Below are 20767 nucleotides of genomic sequence, written 5' to 3'. Positions count from 1 at the left end.
TTTTTTCCCTGTCCGTTTTAAAAACAGATGAATTTCAATTGTACATTTTTTGCCACACACTTCTCCCTATAGATAATGCCACACACTGCCCTCTGTAGATACCGCCACAGCCCCCCTCTAGGTAGTACCACACAGCCCACTGTAGGTAGTGCCACACAGCCCCCCTTGTAGATAGTGCCACACAGCCCCCCTTGTAGGTAGTGCCACACAGCCCACCTTGTAGGTAGTGCCACACAGACCCCCTTGGAGGTAGTGCCACACTGACCCCCCTTTTAGGTAGTGCCACACAGGCCCCTGTAGGTAATGCCACACAGCCCCCTGTAGGTAATGCTACACAGTCCCCTGTAGGTAATGCCACACAGCCACCTTTTACATAGCACCCCCCATAGATGGCACCCCCCTACCTTCCTGTAGATAGTGCCACTGTAGGGAACCGTTCCAGGAGAAATCCCTGACTTCAATGTCCATATATGAACAGTGAAGTCAGGGACTTCTCCTGGAGCAGAAATACCGGCCACAGCGTCGGGGATTCCACTTCAGGAGTAGGGGACCACTCCAGAAGAAGTCCTTGACTGTGCCCTGGGATTAGGGATTCCGCTCCTACAGGGAGCAAAAATATAACCTCCTCCTCCTCACATGGTGACGAGGGGAATAGAGCGAGCGGCAGAAAGCTCGGCCATCAGTCGGCTCCGTGCGGCTGGGAGAATGGCCAAAAATAGGGCAAGCTCCATATTTTGATGGCCCGGTAAAATCGGCTGTGTGAATAGCCCCATTTGGACTCTATTGCAGCCTACTGCAGCCGTGTGACTGCCATTCAAAAAACGGCCGTCACATGATCGGGAATCCCTGTCGTGTGAATAGGGCCTAACCTGGGCAGTAGTTGGATTGGAATCCAAATTGATGTCCAAGAATGAAACAAAATGAGAATTCAGGGTGTATGTAAATTTTTGTGGCTAGTAGGAGACTCTACCATTTTAAGGACCGACCAAGCTCAAAGGTTGTGTTTTAGTGTGTCTATACTCAGGGCCAGCTCCAGGTTTATGTGGGCCCTTGGACGACACAGACTTAGTGGGCCCCTTGGCGGGGGAACTCACGGCGGCAGTAAAACGGCAGAAAACAGCAACTTGTGCCCCATATAGAAGTAAGGCCCCAAGTTTGTGCCCCCATATAGAAGTTAGGCATTGTTTATGCCCCCATATAGAAGTTAGGCCCCCAGTTTGTGCCCCCATATAAAAGTTAGGCCCCCTTTATGTCCCCCATATAGAAGTTAGGCCCCCAATTTGTGCCTCCATATATACAGTGCCCTCTTTAGATAATGTCACAGTGCCCTCTGTAGATCGTGCCAGTGCCCCCTGTAGATTACGCCACAGTGCCCTCTGTAGATCGTGCCACAGTGCCCTCTGTAGATAGTGCCACACACACCTCCTGTAGATAGTGTTGCCGACGTTCTGGCTGGGGATTCCTCTCCTGGAGGAACTCCTGACCACACTGTCCATATATGGATAGCGACATCAGGGTTTCTCCAGGAGCGGAATCCCCGACCAGAGCGTCGGCAACGCTTTGGCCTGAGTTTCCGCTACAGGAGGAGAGCCTGACGTCACTGTCCATACATGGATAGTGACTTGAGGGGCTCCGTCTTGGAGCGGAATCCCCATCCAGAGCGCCGGAAACGCTCTAGCCAGGGCTGCCGCTCGAGAAGGAGCCCCTGACTACGCTGTCCATATATGGATATTGACACCATGCGAGGAATCCCTGGCAAGAGCGTAGGCTCTGTCTATACTACATGTTATCTGTTCTTTATATTCTTTTTGTTAATTTATATGTGTTTTTCTTAGGCTGGGTTCACATCTGCGTTCTATATGTCTTTTATTCTGATCCGTAATCGGAGCAAAACAATGAAAATATCGTCAGTGACTGGTCCGTTGCATTGACAATGGGATCCGTCAGGTTTTTGTAATGGAGTGCGTCCTTTTACCCGGCAAAGCACGTTGCAATATTTTCTCTAGCATTTGTGACCGCATCTGTGATGGAGGCTCCCAACGGAGCATCCAACGCAGATGTGAACAAATCGTTACAAAACATTTCCTCCTATCATAGAAAAATACTCCACAGTAGATTTTACTATACCACTTGCAAAGACTTTTGAACGAAACATCTGGTTATGCAGAAATATTGGAACAGTGGCATTCAGGAGTGTGGAAAAACTGGATGACAAATTTAGTAGAAATTATAATGTTGACCATATTGGTTGCCACTAAGCTATCTGAAAAACAAATAAGTTAGGGCGACCATACTTGAATGCAACTTGAATCCAAAAGTGCAGGAGATTTGTAAGCCCCACCCCTGTTCCATATGGGAATGCCCCCAATCTGCCAGAAACACAGGAAATTTGCATAAACCAACCCCCTTTCATGGTTCATGGGACATTCCCAAGAAAATGTGGACTGTTGGCCGGTACAGTATGCAAATTTTAGGATCTTGTATTCACTGAGGATTGTTATAGTTTTTATTTTTTTCCGTTGAGCGGGAAATGTTATATAAAAAAAAAAGTACCAACTAAATTTCATCTACTTTCTTCCTCACACTTCAATACACTTGAAAGTTTACAAAAAGATCTAATAACTGTCAACCATTACATGGCCTTATGGGAACTATTCAGCTTTGAAGGCTCTTATTACCCTTTACAAATGCTGCTTGTAGAAAAATACAAGTAAACAAGCATAACTGCATGCAAAATACACCGCACAGAAACAAATTTGCTAGGACTGTTGTATGTAATCAGTTTCCCTTATTCCAGATTCTTTTTTATGCCTCAGCGCTGCAGTCATCATATGTTCTTGCACAACTATGGCCTACACAGGGAATTATTAATAGTGAAATCAAAAAGACTCCAAAAATATTTAAGCCAAACATGTGAAAGTAATTTCTTGCAATCTTGTCTGTAACCACTGGGACCTCCATTGATCGAGAAAGAGGGATGCCCAGTCCCCATTTTCAGGTGAAGAAGTGGATGTGCATTGGCAGACACCCACCATATATTGTGGAAGGTAGATATAGAAACAGCCAAGCACAAGGAACTTTAGTTCTATGGTTATGTCATTGAGAAGGAAGGTACTGACAGGGCTAGACCTAGATATTCCCTTTTACGCAGGGGCGTAACTAGGAAAGACTGGGCCCCATAGCAAACTTTTGACTGGGGCCCCCCCTCCCCTGGGTGTCACACAACCCCCCCCCCCTTGTAGATAGTGCCTTTTTTACAGCCCCCCATGTAGATAACGCCATACAGCCCCCCCTCTGTAGATAGCGCCATACAGCCCCCTGCAGATAACGCCATACAGCCCCCCTGCAGAGAACACCATACAGCCCCCCCCTGTAGAGAACACCATACAGCCCCCCCTGTAGAGAACACCATACAGCTCCCCCTGTAGGGAACGCCATACAGCCCCCCCCTGTAGAGAACGCCATACAGCCCCCCCCTGTAGGGAACGCCATACAGCTCCCCCCCTGTAGGGAATGCCATACAGTCACCCCCCCCCCTGTAGGGAACGCCATACAACGTTCCCCCCTGTAGGGAACGCCATACAGCGTCCCCCCTCCCAAAAAAATGCGACCTACAGTGTGCCGTACAAGATACATGTATCCCCTATCCACAGGATCTCCACAGGATAGGGGATACATGTGTGATCGCTGGCAGCGATAGGGAGAACGGGGGACTGAAAGTCCCCTGAACTTCTCCATCACAAACCTCTGACTTCCGGCGTCTGCGCAGCTCAATAAAAATGAAAGGAGCGCTGGTCACACAAGCGCACAAGCACGACCGCCGCTCCATTCATTTCTACGGAGCTGCCGACACAGACCCCGGAAGTCCGAGGTTTGTGATGGAGAACTTCAGGGGACTTTCAGTCCCCCGTTCTCCTTATCACTGCCAGCGATGACACATGTATCCCCTGTCCTGTGGATATCCTGTGGAGAGGGGATACATGTCCTGTGGAGAGGGGATACATGTCCTGTGGAGAGGGGATACATGTATTTTGTTCTATTTTGCGCCTTCAGGACCAGACACCGTTTAGCCATTTTTAGCACATGTTAGTTAAATGGCTATAACTTTTTTATTTGTTGGGCTAATGACGTGATTTTTGCGACGTCTTTTCCGTAGACAATGCAGGTTTCATTTTTTATCGTTTTTATACACACCTTTTTTGCTATTTTAGAATTTTTATTCATAAACTTTGAAAATAATAGTAAAAAAATAAGCTTTTTTACATTTCAGCAATTTTTTTTTTTGGTAATAACATAGTTTTACCCTAAAATAGACCTTTTATTTGTGATCGCCATTGTCTACCGTAAATTTTTATATATTACATGTCTATATTAGGGTAATTGGGTCAGCGCTAGCATTACAACAATGATTGGCGGGGGGGGGGGAACGTTTTTTTTTGGGGTGGGTATTTTATGTGTATTTATTATTTACATTTTTTTTGCACTTTACTTTATTATTTTTTTATTACTATGGTCTGTCCCTCAAAAGGTCAAAGAAGACCTTTGGGGAACTTTATATATTTTTTTTCTTTCTTTCACACCATGTCTTTCCACTGTAATTGGAGCTGCACAGCAGCCCCAGTTACAGGGGAAATCAGCCCTCTCATAGTGACGATTGTCACTAACTGGGCTGTGCTGGGTCTAGTTAGACCCAGCAGCAGCCTGCCACTAACGGCACTCGGCGATCATGTGACCAGTCATATGATCACCGGGAGGAATAGAGACAGCGCCGCTGCTGCTGTCTCTATTCCTATACACAGCGTTCATTGAACGCTGTGTACAAGTGATCGGAGAAGACAGAAGCAGCGAAAGCTGCTTCTATCCTCTCCTCAGGGTCCCCGGCAGTCACTGACTGCCGGAGACCCGACATTCAGCTGCCCGATCGCGCGGGCAGCAAGTTAAAACCCGAGCCGTAGAAAGTCTATGGCTCGGGTTTTAAGGACCCGTCCCTGACCGCTGGCCGTAAAAATTCAGCCAGCGGTCGGGAACCAGTTAATGGCAGAGCGGGGAGATACCTCCCTGCTCTGCCGTAGTGTTCAGTGGCGTCCCGCTGTAGCAGCCATAGCGGCTGCTAGCGGAGCCTCCGGCCATGGTGGGGGCCCGTGCCGGCGGGCGACACGGGCCCCCTCATGCCGCGGGCCCCGTAGCAGCCGCTACTGCTGCTACGGCGGTAGTTACGCCACTGCTTTTACGATGTCTGCAGAAATCAGCAGCGCTCACAGACTGGAACAAAACATAGTTAAGCCTCCGATCATATTGGCACTAGGAGCCTGAGCCTCCATTGGAGGTTCCGATACTTTCGTCAGCAAGAACAGTGCAGCATGCAGTGCAATTTTTGCCATAAAAAAACAGACCCCATTATAAGTCAATGGGGTCTATTGGTCGACGTTTGGATTCGTCATGTAAGCCCCTGTTCACACAGAGTTTTTTTGCAGGCGGAAAAATGAACTGCCTGCAAGCTGTTTGCCACGTTTTTCGCTGCATTTTTCCGCCACAGCCGCTGAGCACCGCGGCAAAAAACACAGCGAGAAATGCTTTCTCTGCCTCCCATTGACATGGGAGGTCAGAGATGGAAATGCCCAAAGATGTCGCTTCTTTTTCCAACTATTGTTTTTTCCGCTCGCAGGGAAAAAATGCCTCGGCCTTCCATTGAAATCAGTGGGAGGCAATTTTGGTGGGAGGCAAAAACCACGGCAAAAAAACTCTGTGTGAACAGGGCCTAACAGATCTAGGACTTCGCCATTGGTTCCATTATGAACGGAAGCCATCATGCCAGAGTGACTAGAGCCTAGGACATGGGATTCTTTCCCAGCACTTAATATATGTATCCTATTGAACACTGAACATAACATTGTCTAATCATATATTTCTGATCGCAGGTGGAGCGTGAGATTGCTATACTCAAACTTATTGAACATCCGCATGTATTAAAGCTACATGATGTCTATGAGAACAAGAAATATCTGTGAGTATTCAATATAAATGTATATATCCTGTTCTCTATATATTACCATACACCATATTCCCAAATGTATAAAAAATACAATTCTACTACACATAATGATAACTTAACTTTTACTAATTTATATACAGTTTTTGTTAATAGGAATTTTTTGTCAAATGTAAAAATAAATATTTGTAAATGTGGCTAAAGATTTTTTGGTTAAAAAATAATAAAACAATGGCTAAAATGTTGGAGTATTTACCCATTTTAAAGGGGTTTTCCCATGAGAGACATTTATGACATATCAAGTGTCATAAATGTCAGATAGATGCGGGTCACACCTATCTCTAGTACGGGGCCCCCTAATCCCCGTTCTGCCACTCTGTGTTTTGTTACAGAAGCAGGTGAATTCCGACCATGAATTAGGAAACAGCGTAGCTAGCTGAGCTCCGCAGTTTCCGTAAGTCACATAGAATATAATGGTAGTTATGGAAACAGCGTAGATCGCATGCTATGCTGCTTCCGTAACTGCAATTCACTACTATGGGAGTTACGCAAACAGCGGAGCTCAGCTAGGTACGCTGTTTTTGTAACTCCCAACCATATAGTCAGGAATTGGCCTGGAGGCAGAGGGAGGAGAAAAAGGTAGAACGGGGTTTAGAGGGCCCCGTTCTAGAGATAGGTGCGGGTCCTAGAGGTGGGACATGCATCTATCTGACATTTATGACATATACTGTGGAAAACCAGTTTAAATCTCAAAGGCAACACAGATAAGGAAGTGCCACAGATAAGGCTTTATATATTTAGTGTGTCCTTCTTTATAATAGCCTCAAAATGACTGAAGAAAAAAACATTACAGAAAAATGAGAGATAAAGAATATTCCTTTAAAATAATTAATTGGAAATTAGTCTGACTTTTAGTCCCCAAGCTTCCCATACACACTAAGGCCTGATGCGCACAAAACTGTCCCTGCAGTTCTGTACTACGTATGCCGCCATATGGTGCCTCAATAGTTCCCTGTATTACAGAGGTTTTCTGCCCTATAAGAAATGCTTCTGGGGAGAATATCTCTGTAATGAGGCATAGGATGGAACATAACACGATTTATATTTACATATGGTGTATAACTTGGTATCAAATTGGAGGCATATAAAGGTATAGTATGTTACCTAAAGAAGTCTATAGTTGCCATATTATGACTCCATACAACTCAGAATTAGTATAGAGCCATAATACAACCGTGATGCATGAATACAAGCAGTTTCATTAAAGTAAAAAACTCTGCGCTCGGCGGCCCCTTCGTCCTTGTGATCAGTAACGGATACTGGGCACAGACAATGACGTTTTCTTATATGTCAGAAGATATTTAAAGAGGATCTGTCACTAGGTCACATAGTTTGAACTGGTTAACTGATCTGAATAGCGCTGTCTCCCTTATTCCAGCGCTGTTTTTCTTTTTTTCCTGGACCCCCCCTCCGTTCCAGAGATATGGCCCACTGCTCTGTTAGCTCCCTATAGTCTAACTTGCTGTAGTTAGCCAATGGGGTGGAGCTAGATTCCCTGCATCCGATGCTGACCAATCAGCGCGAGGCAGATTGAGGGTAGTTGATGCTCTGTTGGCTAACTGCAGCAAAATAGCATAGAGGGAGTCAACACAACATTGGGCTACATCTCTGAAACGGGGGAGTCTAGAAAAAAAAAACAGTGCAGGAATCAGAAAGACAGCGCTATTCAGGTGAGTAAACCAGTTCAACTTATATGACCTAGTGACAGGTCCTCTTTAAAACTGAACTTTTCTTTAAGAAATTGCTATTTATGGAATTTTCTATTATATTAGTATAGGTTTACCAGATTGACACTCTCTCTTGACAGGTCTTATTTCCAAACTCTCTTGCCCATGTCACATTTTTTCTTGTTGCTTTTTTCAGATACTTGGTTTTGGAGCACGTTTCTGGGGGAGAACTTTTTGACTACTTGGTAAAGAAAGGACGACTCACCCCAAAGGAAGCACGAAAATTCTTTCGTCAAATCATTTCAGCTCTTGACTTCTGTCACAGTCACTCCATCTGGTGAGAAAATTTAGAAAAGAGACTGCTCTGCATTGGAATATTTTTTGGAAAGACATAACTTGAAGCTCTTGGATCTATATTTGAACCCACTACCAAATGATGAAAGAGGTCAAGCTCTATAGCAGTGGTCTTCACCCTATTGCTCTTCAACTGTTGCAAAACAACTGAATAGCCATAGGTTCAAGACCACTGCTCTGTAGCTTGATATCTATACCCAGTATATAAAGATGATTGAATTGTTACATCATTATGTCAAAATCAAGGTATTTTATAAAGTTTTTGTATTATATTTGTTTTTATTTGTTTGCCTGTTTTTCTTAGATCAAGTCCCCCCCCCCCCCCCCCAACATTTTCTTGAAGGGCTCCACATTAAACTGATATTTCAAGTTTTTCTATACATTGTGTCCCTAAATTGGGAATAATGGTTACATCAGCATCTGGTCAAGCTTGTGCAAAATTGTTCCCACTGTAGTGTTTTGGGTATCTTTTATGGAATTCAGGGTAAAGGTCCTATTACACGGCCCAGCATGGGGCGTGAAAACGAAAGCTGATCAACTAGACAGTTGATCGGCGCTCGTTTGCTCTTTACACAAGGTGCAAGTATTGGTTGTGTATGGGGAGGAGTGATCGTTACTACCCCATACATTTCCATCATGTCTGTTTACACCGGGAGATGTGCTGCCGAAAACAATAATATTTATAGCTGTATAGATGAGCAGAACAGCCGATGAAAGAGCAATTGCTCATTCAGCGACTGATCGTTGCCCTGTTTACACAGGCAATGATTGGGAATGAGCGTTCATATGAACACTCGCTCGTCCGATCATTGGCCAGTGTACAAGAGCTTGCAGTTCGAAACTATGTTGAAGTGATTAAAAATTGCCGGTTTTAGACAAACAATGTTCATCCCTCCCTCTTTATCAGTCACAGAGATCTAAAGCCTGAGAACCTACTTCTGGATGAGAAGAATAATATCCGAATAGCAGATTTCGGCATGGCCTCTCTGCAGGTCGGAGACAGCTTGCTGGAGACCAGTTGTGGGTAAGTAAAGTGGGAATTATATAAGTACATGAGCTATATTGAACTGCTGTACTCTAGCTGGGGATATAGAAAGTTGGGACATAACATGAGCTCAAGGCTAAGGAGATCACAATGGGTTAGTGATATTACAGAGCCCAGCGTGGGCCGTGTAAACGAGCGCCGAGCAACTACACAGCTCGTTGATCGGCGCTCGTTTGCTCCTTTAACAAGGAGCTAGTATGGGGACGAGCAGTCGTTACTCCGATCACTCCTCACCTTACATTTCTATCATGTCGGCAGCGCGTCACGTTTACAGAGGGAGATGGGCTGCCGACAAAGATAATCGTTTCGGCATTTAAAACGATGCAATCAGCCAATGAACGAGTGTTTGCTCGTTCATTGGCTGATCGTTGCCTTGTTTACACAGGGCAATTATCAGGAACGAGCGTTCATGAATGCTTGTTTGCCCGATAATTGGCCAGTGTAAAAGGGCCTTTACATAAGGACATAGGAGACCAGCTTTATTTTATGAGTGTATCAGATACTAAGAGCAGTGAGCGTTTTTATTGTGAGTAAATTGGTTTCTTATAGAGTTCTTACATGGTCTTTCTTCCTCCCAGATCTCCGCACTACGCGTGTCCGGAAGTGATCAGGGTGAGTCCTCTGTTCTCCTGGAAAGTATAATGTAATTCAGACACCAGTGTGCATTACCAATATACTAAGTGGTTAGAGGGTGCTGCCAGACTGTAATGCCATTAACCCTTTACATTTTTTGCAGGGTGAAAAATATGATGGCAGGAAGGCTGACATCTGGAGCTGTGGAGTCATCTTGTTTGCTTTGCTTGTGGTGAGATTTTATATTTTGCAAACAATTTATAATGTAATGTATCTTAGTGTGTTAGGCATATGTCCATCCAGTTCAGCCTATTATCCTGTAATGTTCCAGAGGAAGGCAAAATCTCAATGAGGCAAAAGCTAATTTTCCTCATCTTAGGAAAAAAATCCTTCCCGATGAAATTAAATACCCGGATCAATGACCCATCTACCGTAATTCAGTAACCATAACCTGTAATATCACTATACTCAGGAAAACCATTCAGGTCTCTTTTGAACTCATTTCGTGATTTTACCGTAACAACTTCCTCCGGCATAGAGTTCCATAGTCTCTCTCACTGCTCTTACAGTAAAGAATTTCTTTCTATGTTTGTGCACAAACCTTCTGTGCTTTATATGTAGAGAATATCTCCTTGTTATAGTTATACTCCTGGGTATATAGTATATAGTGTGGGGTGAGTTTACTTTGATTAAATATTAAAATTATTACATGTAATGTTATTATGTAACATAAAGGATACATTTAAGCTACTAATATTCTTTCAGTGATTACTAGTATAGCTAGGGCAGTGTTATCCTTAAAAATTGCCAGATAGTTACTTAATTCTGAACTTAAGCATGTGTAGCCTTATTACATTATTGGTGCAGAAAGCATCAATCCTCATTCACAGACAGTAAAAAAGGTTATATGGTTTGGGAAATCCATTTTTAGATATTCTGTTAGAGACTTCTGAGGCAAAAGTGGGGGTCTCCCATTCAGGACCCTCTTTAGTTAGCTAGATCGAAGAGCAACCACAAAGAGTATCTCTTTTTCTGAAATACCCGGTGCATCTATTAATTACATGGACAGCCCATTGGTTCCAATAAGAACTGTATAATAATTTCCCCTGTGGGGCGCTGCAAGAAAACTGAACACGTGTTGCCATGTTACCCCTTAGATTATAGATAATTGCTGAGCGTCCCAGCAGCGGGACATTGCGTGATCAGCTTATCATCAGAGAAATATTCTTTAAAAAAGTTATAGTCCAACATGTGCAACCCTCTAAAGCGCAGAAATTTCTGAGCTGCACCACTAAAAACATTTCGTTGAATGTTGACCCATTTTTATAATAAGGGTATGTTCACACGCATTGGTTTTACGCCTCGAATTACGCTTTAAAAAACGCCCCTAATACGCCTACAAACATCTGCCCATTGCTTTCAATGGGAATTACGATGTTCTGTTCCCACGGGCCTTTATTTTACGCGTCGCTGCCAAAATGCAGGACACTTCTTGGGACGTTTTTGGAGGCGTTTTTTATTGACTCCATTGAAAAACAGCTCCAAAAACGACTGTAAAAAACGCCACGAAAAACGCGAGTTGCTACAAAAACGTCTGAAAATCAGGTGCTGTTTTCGCCTGAAAACAGCTCCGTATTTTCAGACGTTTTTGCTCACTACGTGTGAACATACCCTAAAAGTTATTGTTTTAGAATGTGTTCTTCAAGCTTTTTTGTGGAAACACGCATATGTGTCAGGCCTCAGGCACACGGCCGTGCCCGTAATCACAGTCTGCGATTACCGGCAAGGCCGGCCACTGGCGGCCGAAAACAGCCACCCGCATTTTCGGCCCATGTCACTATACAAAGTATGGGAGCACAGTCCATATAAAGCAAAGGATAGGACCTCTCTTTCTACGGCCCGGACACCTTCCCGCAAATATACGGTAAAGTGTCCGTGTTCAATAGAAGGGAATTGGTCTGTAATTGTGGACCGTAATTACGGTCTGCAATTACGGACAAATTCATACGGTCATGTGCATGGGGCCTAACTAAATGTATATAAATTTAGCAAAACTCTTAAAGAGGCTCTGTCACCAGATTATAAGTGCCCTATCTCCTACATAATGTGATCGGTGCTGTAATGTAGATAACATTTCTGAGCAAGTTATGAGCAATGTTCGATTTATGCTAATTAGTTTCTTAAAAGAAAACTGGGCGTTTTTTACCTTTTTACCAATTGGGCGTTGTAAAGAGAAGTGTATGACACTGACTAATCAGCATCATGCACTTCTCTCCGTTCATTTTTAGCTGTAATCGCAGCACAGCGTGATCTCGCGAGATCGCGCTGTGCTGTTACATAATCCCACATTAACTTTACTGAAGTGTCTTGAGAGTGAATAGACATCGCTTTAAGCCAGGATGCGATGTCTATTCACACTCCCGACACTTCGGTAAAGTTTCTGTTGGTACGTACTCACAGTTTCTGTTATTCACAGTGATTAAGTCCCACAGAAACTTTACCCAAGTGTCGGGAGTGTGAATAGACATCGCATCCTGGCTGAAAGCGATGTCTATTCACTCTCAAGACATTTCAGTAAAGTTAATGTGGGTGTATGTGGTTTTAAAAATAAAATACACTTCTCTTTACAACGCCCAGTTGGTAAAAAGGTAAAAAACGCCCAGTTGTCTATTAAGAAACTAATTAGGATAAATTGCTAAAAAATTATTGTTTTTCAAAATAGAAACCACTGCTGTTATCTACATTACAGCGCCGATCAGATTATTTAGAAGATAGGGCACTTATAATCTGGTGCCAGAGCCTCTTTAAGTAAAAATAAAATGCACGGTAAGGGTAGTCAAAAACGTTTCAAAATACGATGCTGTTTTCAAGGGAAATCAACTCCTGATTTTCAGAAGTTTTTGAAGCCACTCGCGATTTTCACAGCGTTTTTCGTGGCGTTTTTTATGGCCGTTTTTGGAGTGGTTTTCAATAGAGTATATGAAAAACAGCTCCAAAAACGTCCCACGAAGTGACCTGCACTTCTTTTTCGCTGCCGTTTTTTTACGTGGCCATTTTTCAAAATGGCCACGTATAAATTGGCCCGTCGGAACAGAACACCGTTTTTCCCATTGGGCAGATGTTTGGAGGCGTTCTGCTTCCAATTTTTCGGATGTTTTTCGGGCGTTTACGCCCCCCGAAAAATGGCTGAAAATAGGCCGTGTGAACATACCCTTACAATTGCAAGAACATTCACCAAGCTCTTAAAAAAAATAGTATGCACGATAAATACCAGAAAAAAATGCAAAGAATATTTGCAGAATCTAGAGGTCCTTTTACACCGGCCCATTTTGGCCGGTACAACGAGCGCCGATCAATGAGATGGCACTCAATTAATCCCACGAGTAGCATAGAGTAGCAATTCAGATAGTATTAAAATAGCTGGATCAAGACATGTTGGGATGTGACATTTTCCGTATCCTGTGTCCATCGCACAATGCCTTTTTGTTAAAGGGTTTGCCTGATATAAATCTGATCCCAGGGTGCGCCACTGCTGGGACCCCCAGCCATCACCAGCAAGTGTTCAATTCTCTGCAGCAGTGCCACCACAGGGGAAATGAAGCATTGCACAATGGGTTGTCCATGTAATGTATAGACGTGCCGGACCCCAGGGTGAGAAACACTGCTCTGGCTAATAGATGAGCGTCATGACCAGAGAAACTCCTCTATTAATTCAGACTGGATGAATTACGGAGAATCCAGCTCATCTGTTCACGTGGAGACTGTGTGCTCCTTCAGAACGTTATGTAATTATCTGCATTTACCACTGACTGGTTCTTTTCCTGCAGTCTCCTGTATGGACACATAACATCTCCTTGCAGATAACTGTATTGATATCACAACTCGACACTTTTATGAATACTGCTGTGGCAGGAAAAACATGTCATAATAAAGTTTGAGAAGTTTATTATCTTGCTGTTCTTTTTAGTTAGTTGGATATAACCGCTAACTTTTATCAGCAATGAACAACCTCATTATATGTCCCGTTGAAACATTACAATAGGGTCTTTATTGAAAGCACAGGAAGTTTAGAGCACATTGCAATATGAGTCGCAATAAAAATGACGCAGGTTCAGAGATCCTCAGTTATTATTATTATCCAGTAGTTCGAGAAACCATTTTATGTATTGCTGTAGAACATATGAAAGATGCTCGGACAGAAAAGAAGCGCACAAGCAATACAGTACTATAATGACAATCTACAAATCATTGGACTTTATACCATAGAGGTGGACCAGGCAGCAAAAGATTGATTTACATTGCTATCCTGATCATCCAGGTCTCACTCCAGGGGCAAACACAATATTTCTATAGGAAGGAGGGGGGGGGGGTTCCAAGCACCGTGATGCCCAAGGCATAGACAGCAAAATGTCCCCTCTCCGTTTATTATAAAAAAAAATTGCCAACTGGACCGCCATTCTGACTCCCTGAATCCCCACTCTGACTCTCTGAATCTTACTGCGTCTGCTATGTGGACCAGAAGAAGTTATTCTCTCAATGCAAGTCTATAAGAGCTTCGACGTAAGTCTTATAAACTTGCATTGAGAGACTGACCTCCAGTCCCTACTGTAAGATATGGGTGGCGAGTCATGTAACCCATTGACGGCCTGGAACAGAGCTGCTAACAGTAAAATAAAGTGCCCGATAGGGGAATAAACCTCACCACCATTTACTTAATCCCGTTTCCAAAAGAGGTGGGTTGAGATGTTGCCAGAGTGCTTCTTTAACTGTGTTTCTCCTGAAGTGTTTTGAGGGTTGAACAATGTACTAGGAACTTTCTTGGTTTAGTGGCCCCTGTACGCCATGTCTTAAAAAATGACTCAGGTATTAGTTACCCAGAGACACCCATCTGTTGTGTCTAAGCTATTTACATAGCTATCCTGCAAGTCAATATCTTATCCAGAAGGCGTCTAAAACCACCCATAGAATAATGCCAACAGGATCCACCAACAATCACATTTTTAATTTATTTATTTCTGTTTCTCATGTAGCGCCTACATATTTTATATCTGTACAGAAATTGTGGCTACATCAGTCCCATGTCCCCAATGGGGTTCCCAATCTAATTTTCCTGTCTAAGACAGACACAATAGGGTCAATTTCGTAGGAAGCCAATTAACCTATCAGAATGTTTTTGGGAATGTGGGACGAAATTGGAAAACCACGCAAACACGGAGAGATCATACAATCAGACAATCTCCATACCGATGTTGCTCTTGGTTGGATTAAAACCCAGGACCCCAGCAATGTGTAAAGTTGACCATGGACATGTAGATTTGCCATTATATGAGGAATATATATATTTTTCTTCATCTGGTTATCAGGTAGGGAACCTATATGAAAAGATATTTCCCACTATATAACCCATTTATAGTCATTACGTCCATGGCCAGTTATTCTCCTTATGTCCAGTGCAGGTGTTGGTTTTGGATGACCTCAGGTTTCCATCAGGCATCTCCCCATAGTCGATTGGGCTCAACAACAGTTTCAAACTTAAATGAACAAACCGTTTAATGTTCTGAGTTCTAAAACTATATGCAGAAATAAAGGCCTGTCTTTTCCTTACCATGGACCCATCAGAATAGGAGATTGGTATAAAGGAAGTGAGAAATATTTGATTCTAATTATCTAAAGCCACTTTTTCACCTAGGGTTTTAATATTCTTAGGCCTTATTCACACGAACGTATTTTACATCCGTGCTACACGCATAAAAATCACGCGCGTCGCACAGACCTATGTTAGTCAATGGGGCCGTTCAGACAGTCCGTGATTTTCACGTAGCGAATGTGCGCTGCGTAAAACTCATGACATGTCCTATACTTGGCCGTTTTTCGCGCATCACGCACCCATTGAAGTCAATGGGTGCGTGAAAATCGCGCACGGCACACGGAAGCACTTCCGTGTGACGCGCGTGATTCGCGCAACAGTAGATAAAGAAATGAAGGAAAAAATAAAAGCACTTGCTTCATTTCTTTTTCTAAACTTCAAAACCACGTGTCATAAGCATGGCATATGCGTGAAAATCACGCAGCCACGCACCATTCACTGATGACACACGCAACTGCAACACGCAAAAAAGGCAGTAAATGGTTACGGATCCAGTGCCAATGGTTTCCATTTGTCACCGTTGTGTCAGGGTGCCGTCGTTTTGGCAGAATCAATACTATAGTGAACTGCACTATCATTCCGTCAAAACGACGGCACCCTGACGCAACGTTGACAAATGGAAACCATTTGCACCGGATCCGTCACCATTGAAACCTATGGTTTCCGTTTGTTTCCGTTTGGATTTCTTTCATGGGTTCCCCTGACGGAAAGCTCTGATGAAACCCATGGACGGAGTCCCGATGCAGATGTGAGCGAAGCCTTACATTCATAAAACTATTTGTAAGCATCTTTGATGGTCATGCACACAAACACTGCTGATATTAATATAGATAGCAGATTCAGTGTAACAGGCCCTTCAGCAGATTCAATGTAAAAGGCCCTTTAGTGTTAAGGGCCTTTTACACCGGCCGACAATCGGCCGATGCAGCGAACGCCGATCAATGAGACATTGTTGATCGGAGCTCGTTTGCTCCTGTCACACAGAGCTATGGATGGGGACGAGCGGTCGTTACTCCGATCGCTCGTCCCTATACATTATCATCATGTTACACAGGGAGATGTGCTGCCAACAACGATAATATTTCACTTTTTTAAAACTATATGATCAGAAGATGATGGAGCGTTTGCTCGTTCATTTGCTGATCACTGCCCTGTTTACAAAGGGAAATTATTGGCAACAAGCGTTATACGAACGCTCGTCTGCACGATAATCAGCCAGTGTAAAACCACCATTAGTTGTCATATTCACTTCATATATGGCCATATTGGAAAAGCTGGAAATAATAAGATACAGTCTTTATCGCCTTTTGCGCTGAATTATATTACGGTATTGCAAACTCAGGGCAGTTGTTAATCTCGGCAGCGCCATGCAGACAAACACAGATTTTATTCCATATGTCAGGATTGCTTGCCTTGTCCAGCTATGCCTGATTATTGAGTCTTATAAAACACCCGGTATTGTGAGCTCGATCAAATGCTTAAAGGGAACCTGTCACCAGCATTTCACCTATTATACCAGCAATACCTTGTGGTAGTGGGTGAAAAATCATTGTTATGTAACCTATATTATCAAGTAGGCTCTATACATTTAGTATTACGTTTTTTAGAGTTCCCATGCTGTATGCTAATGAGCATAAAAGAGTCATATCTTCAGTCGAAAAGAGTCATATTTTTATTCCTCACTCCTTTCCGAGTTTACCCCTCCTCCTTACTTTTGATTGACAGCTCCTCGCCTCCCCCCAGCACACACGAAATTGATTGCGCATTAATGTCCAGTTCTAGTGCGTGCGCACAATGGGACACCATAGCGGTGCATGCGCAGTAACTAGATTTGAGCCCCAGAAGAAGCAGGGAAGGGTTCCAGATCATATATAACGCACATGTGCCCATCTTCTCAGACGAGATTTCGGCATTCAGGGCGGGCCAGTTTGCGGCAGTGGGTGGGCACAAGAAGAAGAACGAACGAAACTGACGGATTATTATTATTACATAAAAGACTGATGGACCTATTATTACATAAAAGGTCCGAAATGTTTGCAGACTGTTATTTACGGTCGGAGGAGGAGTTTAGGAGAGGGGATAACGACAATGATCTTTAGCCCGCAGCGGCAGCGATGGGTGAGTGGAGTTCATGGTTGAATAGAAAATCTGGAATTGGCTATAATTTATCTAAACATTTTCACTATACTGCAATAAAAAATATTTAAGTAAAAAAAAAACACATTAATATCTACATTGGGAAATTGTTGTTAATTCTCGACTATATTCTGGCACCACTGGAGTTTTGTCTTTGAGTCATTCACTGTTTTGTTGTATTTCAGGGAGCGCTCCCGTTTGATGATGATAACCTAAGGCAACTCCTGGAGAAGGTGAAACGAGGGATCTTCCATATGCCGCATTTTATCCCTCCCGACTGTCAGAATCTTCTATGTGGGATGATTGAGGTGGATCCCTTCAAGAGATTAACGGTAAGGAAAATGGAGTAAAATCATAGTCTTCGCTCTGACATTTCTTAATTTCAGCTGCTGACACATTACCTTCATAGTTCTCCAACCGTCAAGATAAATTGTTGCAGCCAGACTAACTATAAGGGTATGTTCACACAGGGTGGATATGCTGCATAAAAGCCTACAGCGTATCCGCCCTGGGCGCTGGAGGGAATTCTGGCTGAAAAACCGCACCAAATTGTGGTGTAGTTTTTCAGCCGGATTGTCCGCTGCGGAAAACTGCACATAAAAAAAAAGGTTGATACTTACGTAGCCATGGCGACGCTTTCCCTCTGCTGTCCTGCAGGTCGGCCTCCTGGGATGACGTTTCATCCCATGTGACCGCTGCAGCCTGTGATTGACTGCAGCGGTCACATGGGATGAAACGTCATCCCAGGAGGCCGGCCTGAATGGAGAAACATGGAATTGTGGGTAAGTATAAGGCCCTGTTCACAAGCAAAATAAAAACTGCCTCAGAGTTCCTTCAGGAATTTTGAGGCAGATTTTGACCTGCCTGCGCTTTTTTGCAGCGTTAATATTAGCATTGAAGCTAATACAAGGACCGCAGGTTAAAAACGCTTGGGGCACCGCTGTTTTTTTCTGCCTCCCATTAATTTCAATGGAAGGTCAGACACAGAAACGCGGCAAGAAAGGACATGTCACGTTTTTGTCGCGCGAGCGGCTAAAAGCCTCCCAATAAAATCGATGGGGGGGGCGATTTTGGCCTTTATTTGGCGCTCATTGCGACGTGGTTTTCACGTCAAAATCAGCGCTAAAAAGCTTTGTGTGAATAGGGCCTTCGTTTTTTTTTCTGAGTTGCGTTTTTTGCAGCGGAATCGCTTTTCCCCTGCAAAGAACGCAACATCTGCTATTTGTTGCAGGTTTTACCTCCCCATTGAATTAAATGGGGAAAACCTGCAACAAATAAGCAGCGATTACGCAAATACAATTGACATACTGCGGATTAAACAACTGCACCGCAAATCAATTTCTGAGTGTTTTCTTCTGCTCATCATTTACGCAGCGTGTGGATGACAATGTTAAAATCCCATACAGTTTGCTGCTACTGTATTATGCTGCAACTAAATTGGTTGCGGAGAATCCGCAGTATTTACGCTACGTGTGAACTTACCCTAAGGATACACCGCGTAAACACTGCAGAATTTCTGACCAGAATTTCTGTTCAGAAATTCTGCAGCGTTTTTGCAAGAGAAATTGACATGCTGCACTGGAAGTAAATTTTCGCATTTCTTTTCTGCACATTTTTTCCCATATTGTGTGGATGGGATTTGTTGAATTCTCATCCACTCTGCTGCTACTGTAATATACTGCTGATTTACAACAATTGAATTAGTTGCAGAAAATCCATCCCATTTGCACGTAGCCTAATGGAAGCCTAAGCGGTGTATTTCATCACTGTGTTGTAAAGCTGCCATCACCACCTTAAAACATCATAATTAAATTTAGCTTTGAAGAACATGCAAAATGGTTCTTAAAAATCAACTGTCTGCACGAAAATGCAAATAAACTCTTGTCTGGGAGTAAAATTAAAGAGGCTGTCAAGCTTTAGAAGAAAGGGGTGTTTTTTTTCCTCCAAAAACAGCGCTGCTCTTGTCCATGGGCTGTGTCTGGTATTCGTAGCTGAGCTGTTGTTACCTCTAGATGCTTCCACTTCACAATAATAGCACTTACAGGTGAATGGGGCAGATTATACATTTTACAAACTGACTTGTGGCAAAGGTGTCATCCTACCGTATGACAGTGCCACATTTAGGGCACGTTCAGACGTGGCAGAATTACGCAACGAATCTGCACCAACATTTGCATATTTAACAGGTAATTCAGACGTTGCAGAAAACACAGCGGACTTGCCACAGATTTTAGTTTTTGCATTGCAAAGGCTGAAATACGCAGTGAAATTCTGCTTCTCCGCAGCGTCTGCACGAAGATAACTAAAAAGGTGTGGAAACCAATGGACAAACTGTCTGCTAAGGATTTCCACTGCGAACTGTCCGCAGCGTAATTCCACAGCAATTACGCCACGTCTGAATGTGCCCTTAAAGTCACTAAGCACTTCAGTACGATACATACTAATGTTAGTCTTTGGAGATTGCATGGCTGTGTGCTTGATTTTACGTTTACAATGAGTATAGCTGAAACACCTGAACTCAATAACTAGGAGGGGTGTCCACATACTTTTGCCCATAAAGTGTATCCTACATTATCCTGAGGCATCATTTACACGAGCGTAATATACGCACGTGCTTTTCACGTGTGTCGTACGCACCTATATTAGTCTATGGGGCAGTGCAGACAGTCCGTGAGTTTTGCGCAGCGTGAGTCCGCTGTGTAAAACTCACAACATGTTCTATATTTCCCCTGTTTTTCGCGCATCATGCACCCATTGAAGTCAATGGGTGCGTGAAAACCACGCAGGTCGCACGGAAGCACTTCCGTGCGAACTGCGTGATTCGCGCAACAGCTGTCAAACTCTGAATGTAAACAGAAAAGCACCACATGCTTTTCTGTTTACAAACATCCAAACGGAGTGTCATAATGATGGCGGCTGCGCGAAAATCACGCAGCCGCGCATCATACACTGATGACACGCAGCTGTTAAGTGCCTTTTGCGCACGCAAAACGCCGCGTTTTTTGCGTGCGCAAAACGCACACGCTTGTGTAAATCAGGCCTAAAGCGTATTCCTAAATAATATACTATACAAGGGGCCATATTTAGAAAAAAAATAAAATAATTTGTAAAACAATTGCTGTAAATATGCATTAGAAAACTATCGTGCATCAGATTTATGAATGACTTCTTCCATTTTTAATCTTTATTTGTGACATATATAACAGATTTGAAAAAGGGTTAATTTTAAGGGCTGTCTCATAAAGATAACCGCTGTCCAAATGGCCTATAAGGGTATAATGACATCATAGGGGGGC

General features: G+C 43.4%; 1 protein-coding gene across 5 annotated transcripts in view; it reads left to right on the top strand.

Annotated features, from left to right (window-relative positions):
* The window catches only part of LOC142660783 (serine/threonine-protein kinase BRSK2), a 155919-nt gene that overhangs the window by 84794 nt on the left and 50358 nt on the right, over positions 1-20767 (top strand). For all 5 annotated transcript variants that reach the window (XM_075837635.1, XM_075837634.1, XM_075837636.1 and 2 more), the window contains exons 3-8: positions 5919-6004; positions 7913-8053; positions 8978-9094; positions 9694-9727; positions 9852-9920; positions 17657-17803. In XM_075837635.1, the coding sequence (XP_075693750.1) occupies positions 5919-6004; positions 7913-8053; positions 8978-9094; positions 9694-9727; positions 9852-9920; positions 17657-17803 (594 nt within the window). The remainder of the gene's footprint in view (positions 1-5918; positions 6005-7912; positions 8054-8977; positions 9095-9693; positions 9728-9851; positions 9921-17656; positions 17804-20767) is intronic.

Source organism: Rhinoderma darwinii, chromosome 9, assembly GCF_050947455.1.
Source record: "Rhinoderma darwinii isolate aRhiDar2 chromosome 9, aRhiDar2.hap1, whole genome shotgun sequence".
In the NCBI taxonomy this organism is placed as follows: domain Eukaryota; kingdom Metazoa; phylum Chordata; class Amphibia; order Anura; family Rhinodermatidae; genus Rhinoderma; species Rhinoderma darwinii.
The sequence above is the reverse complement of the archived record's forward strand: the minus strand, read 5'-3'. Positions and strand labels throughout refer to the sequence as shown.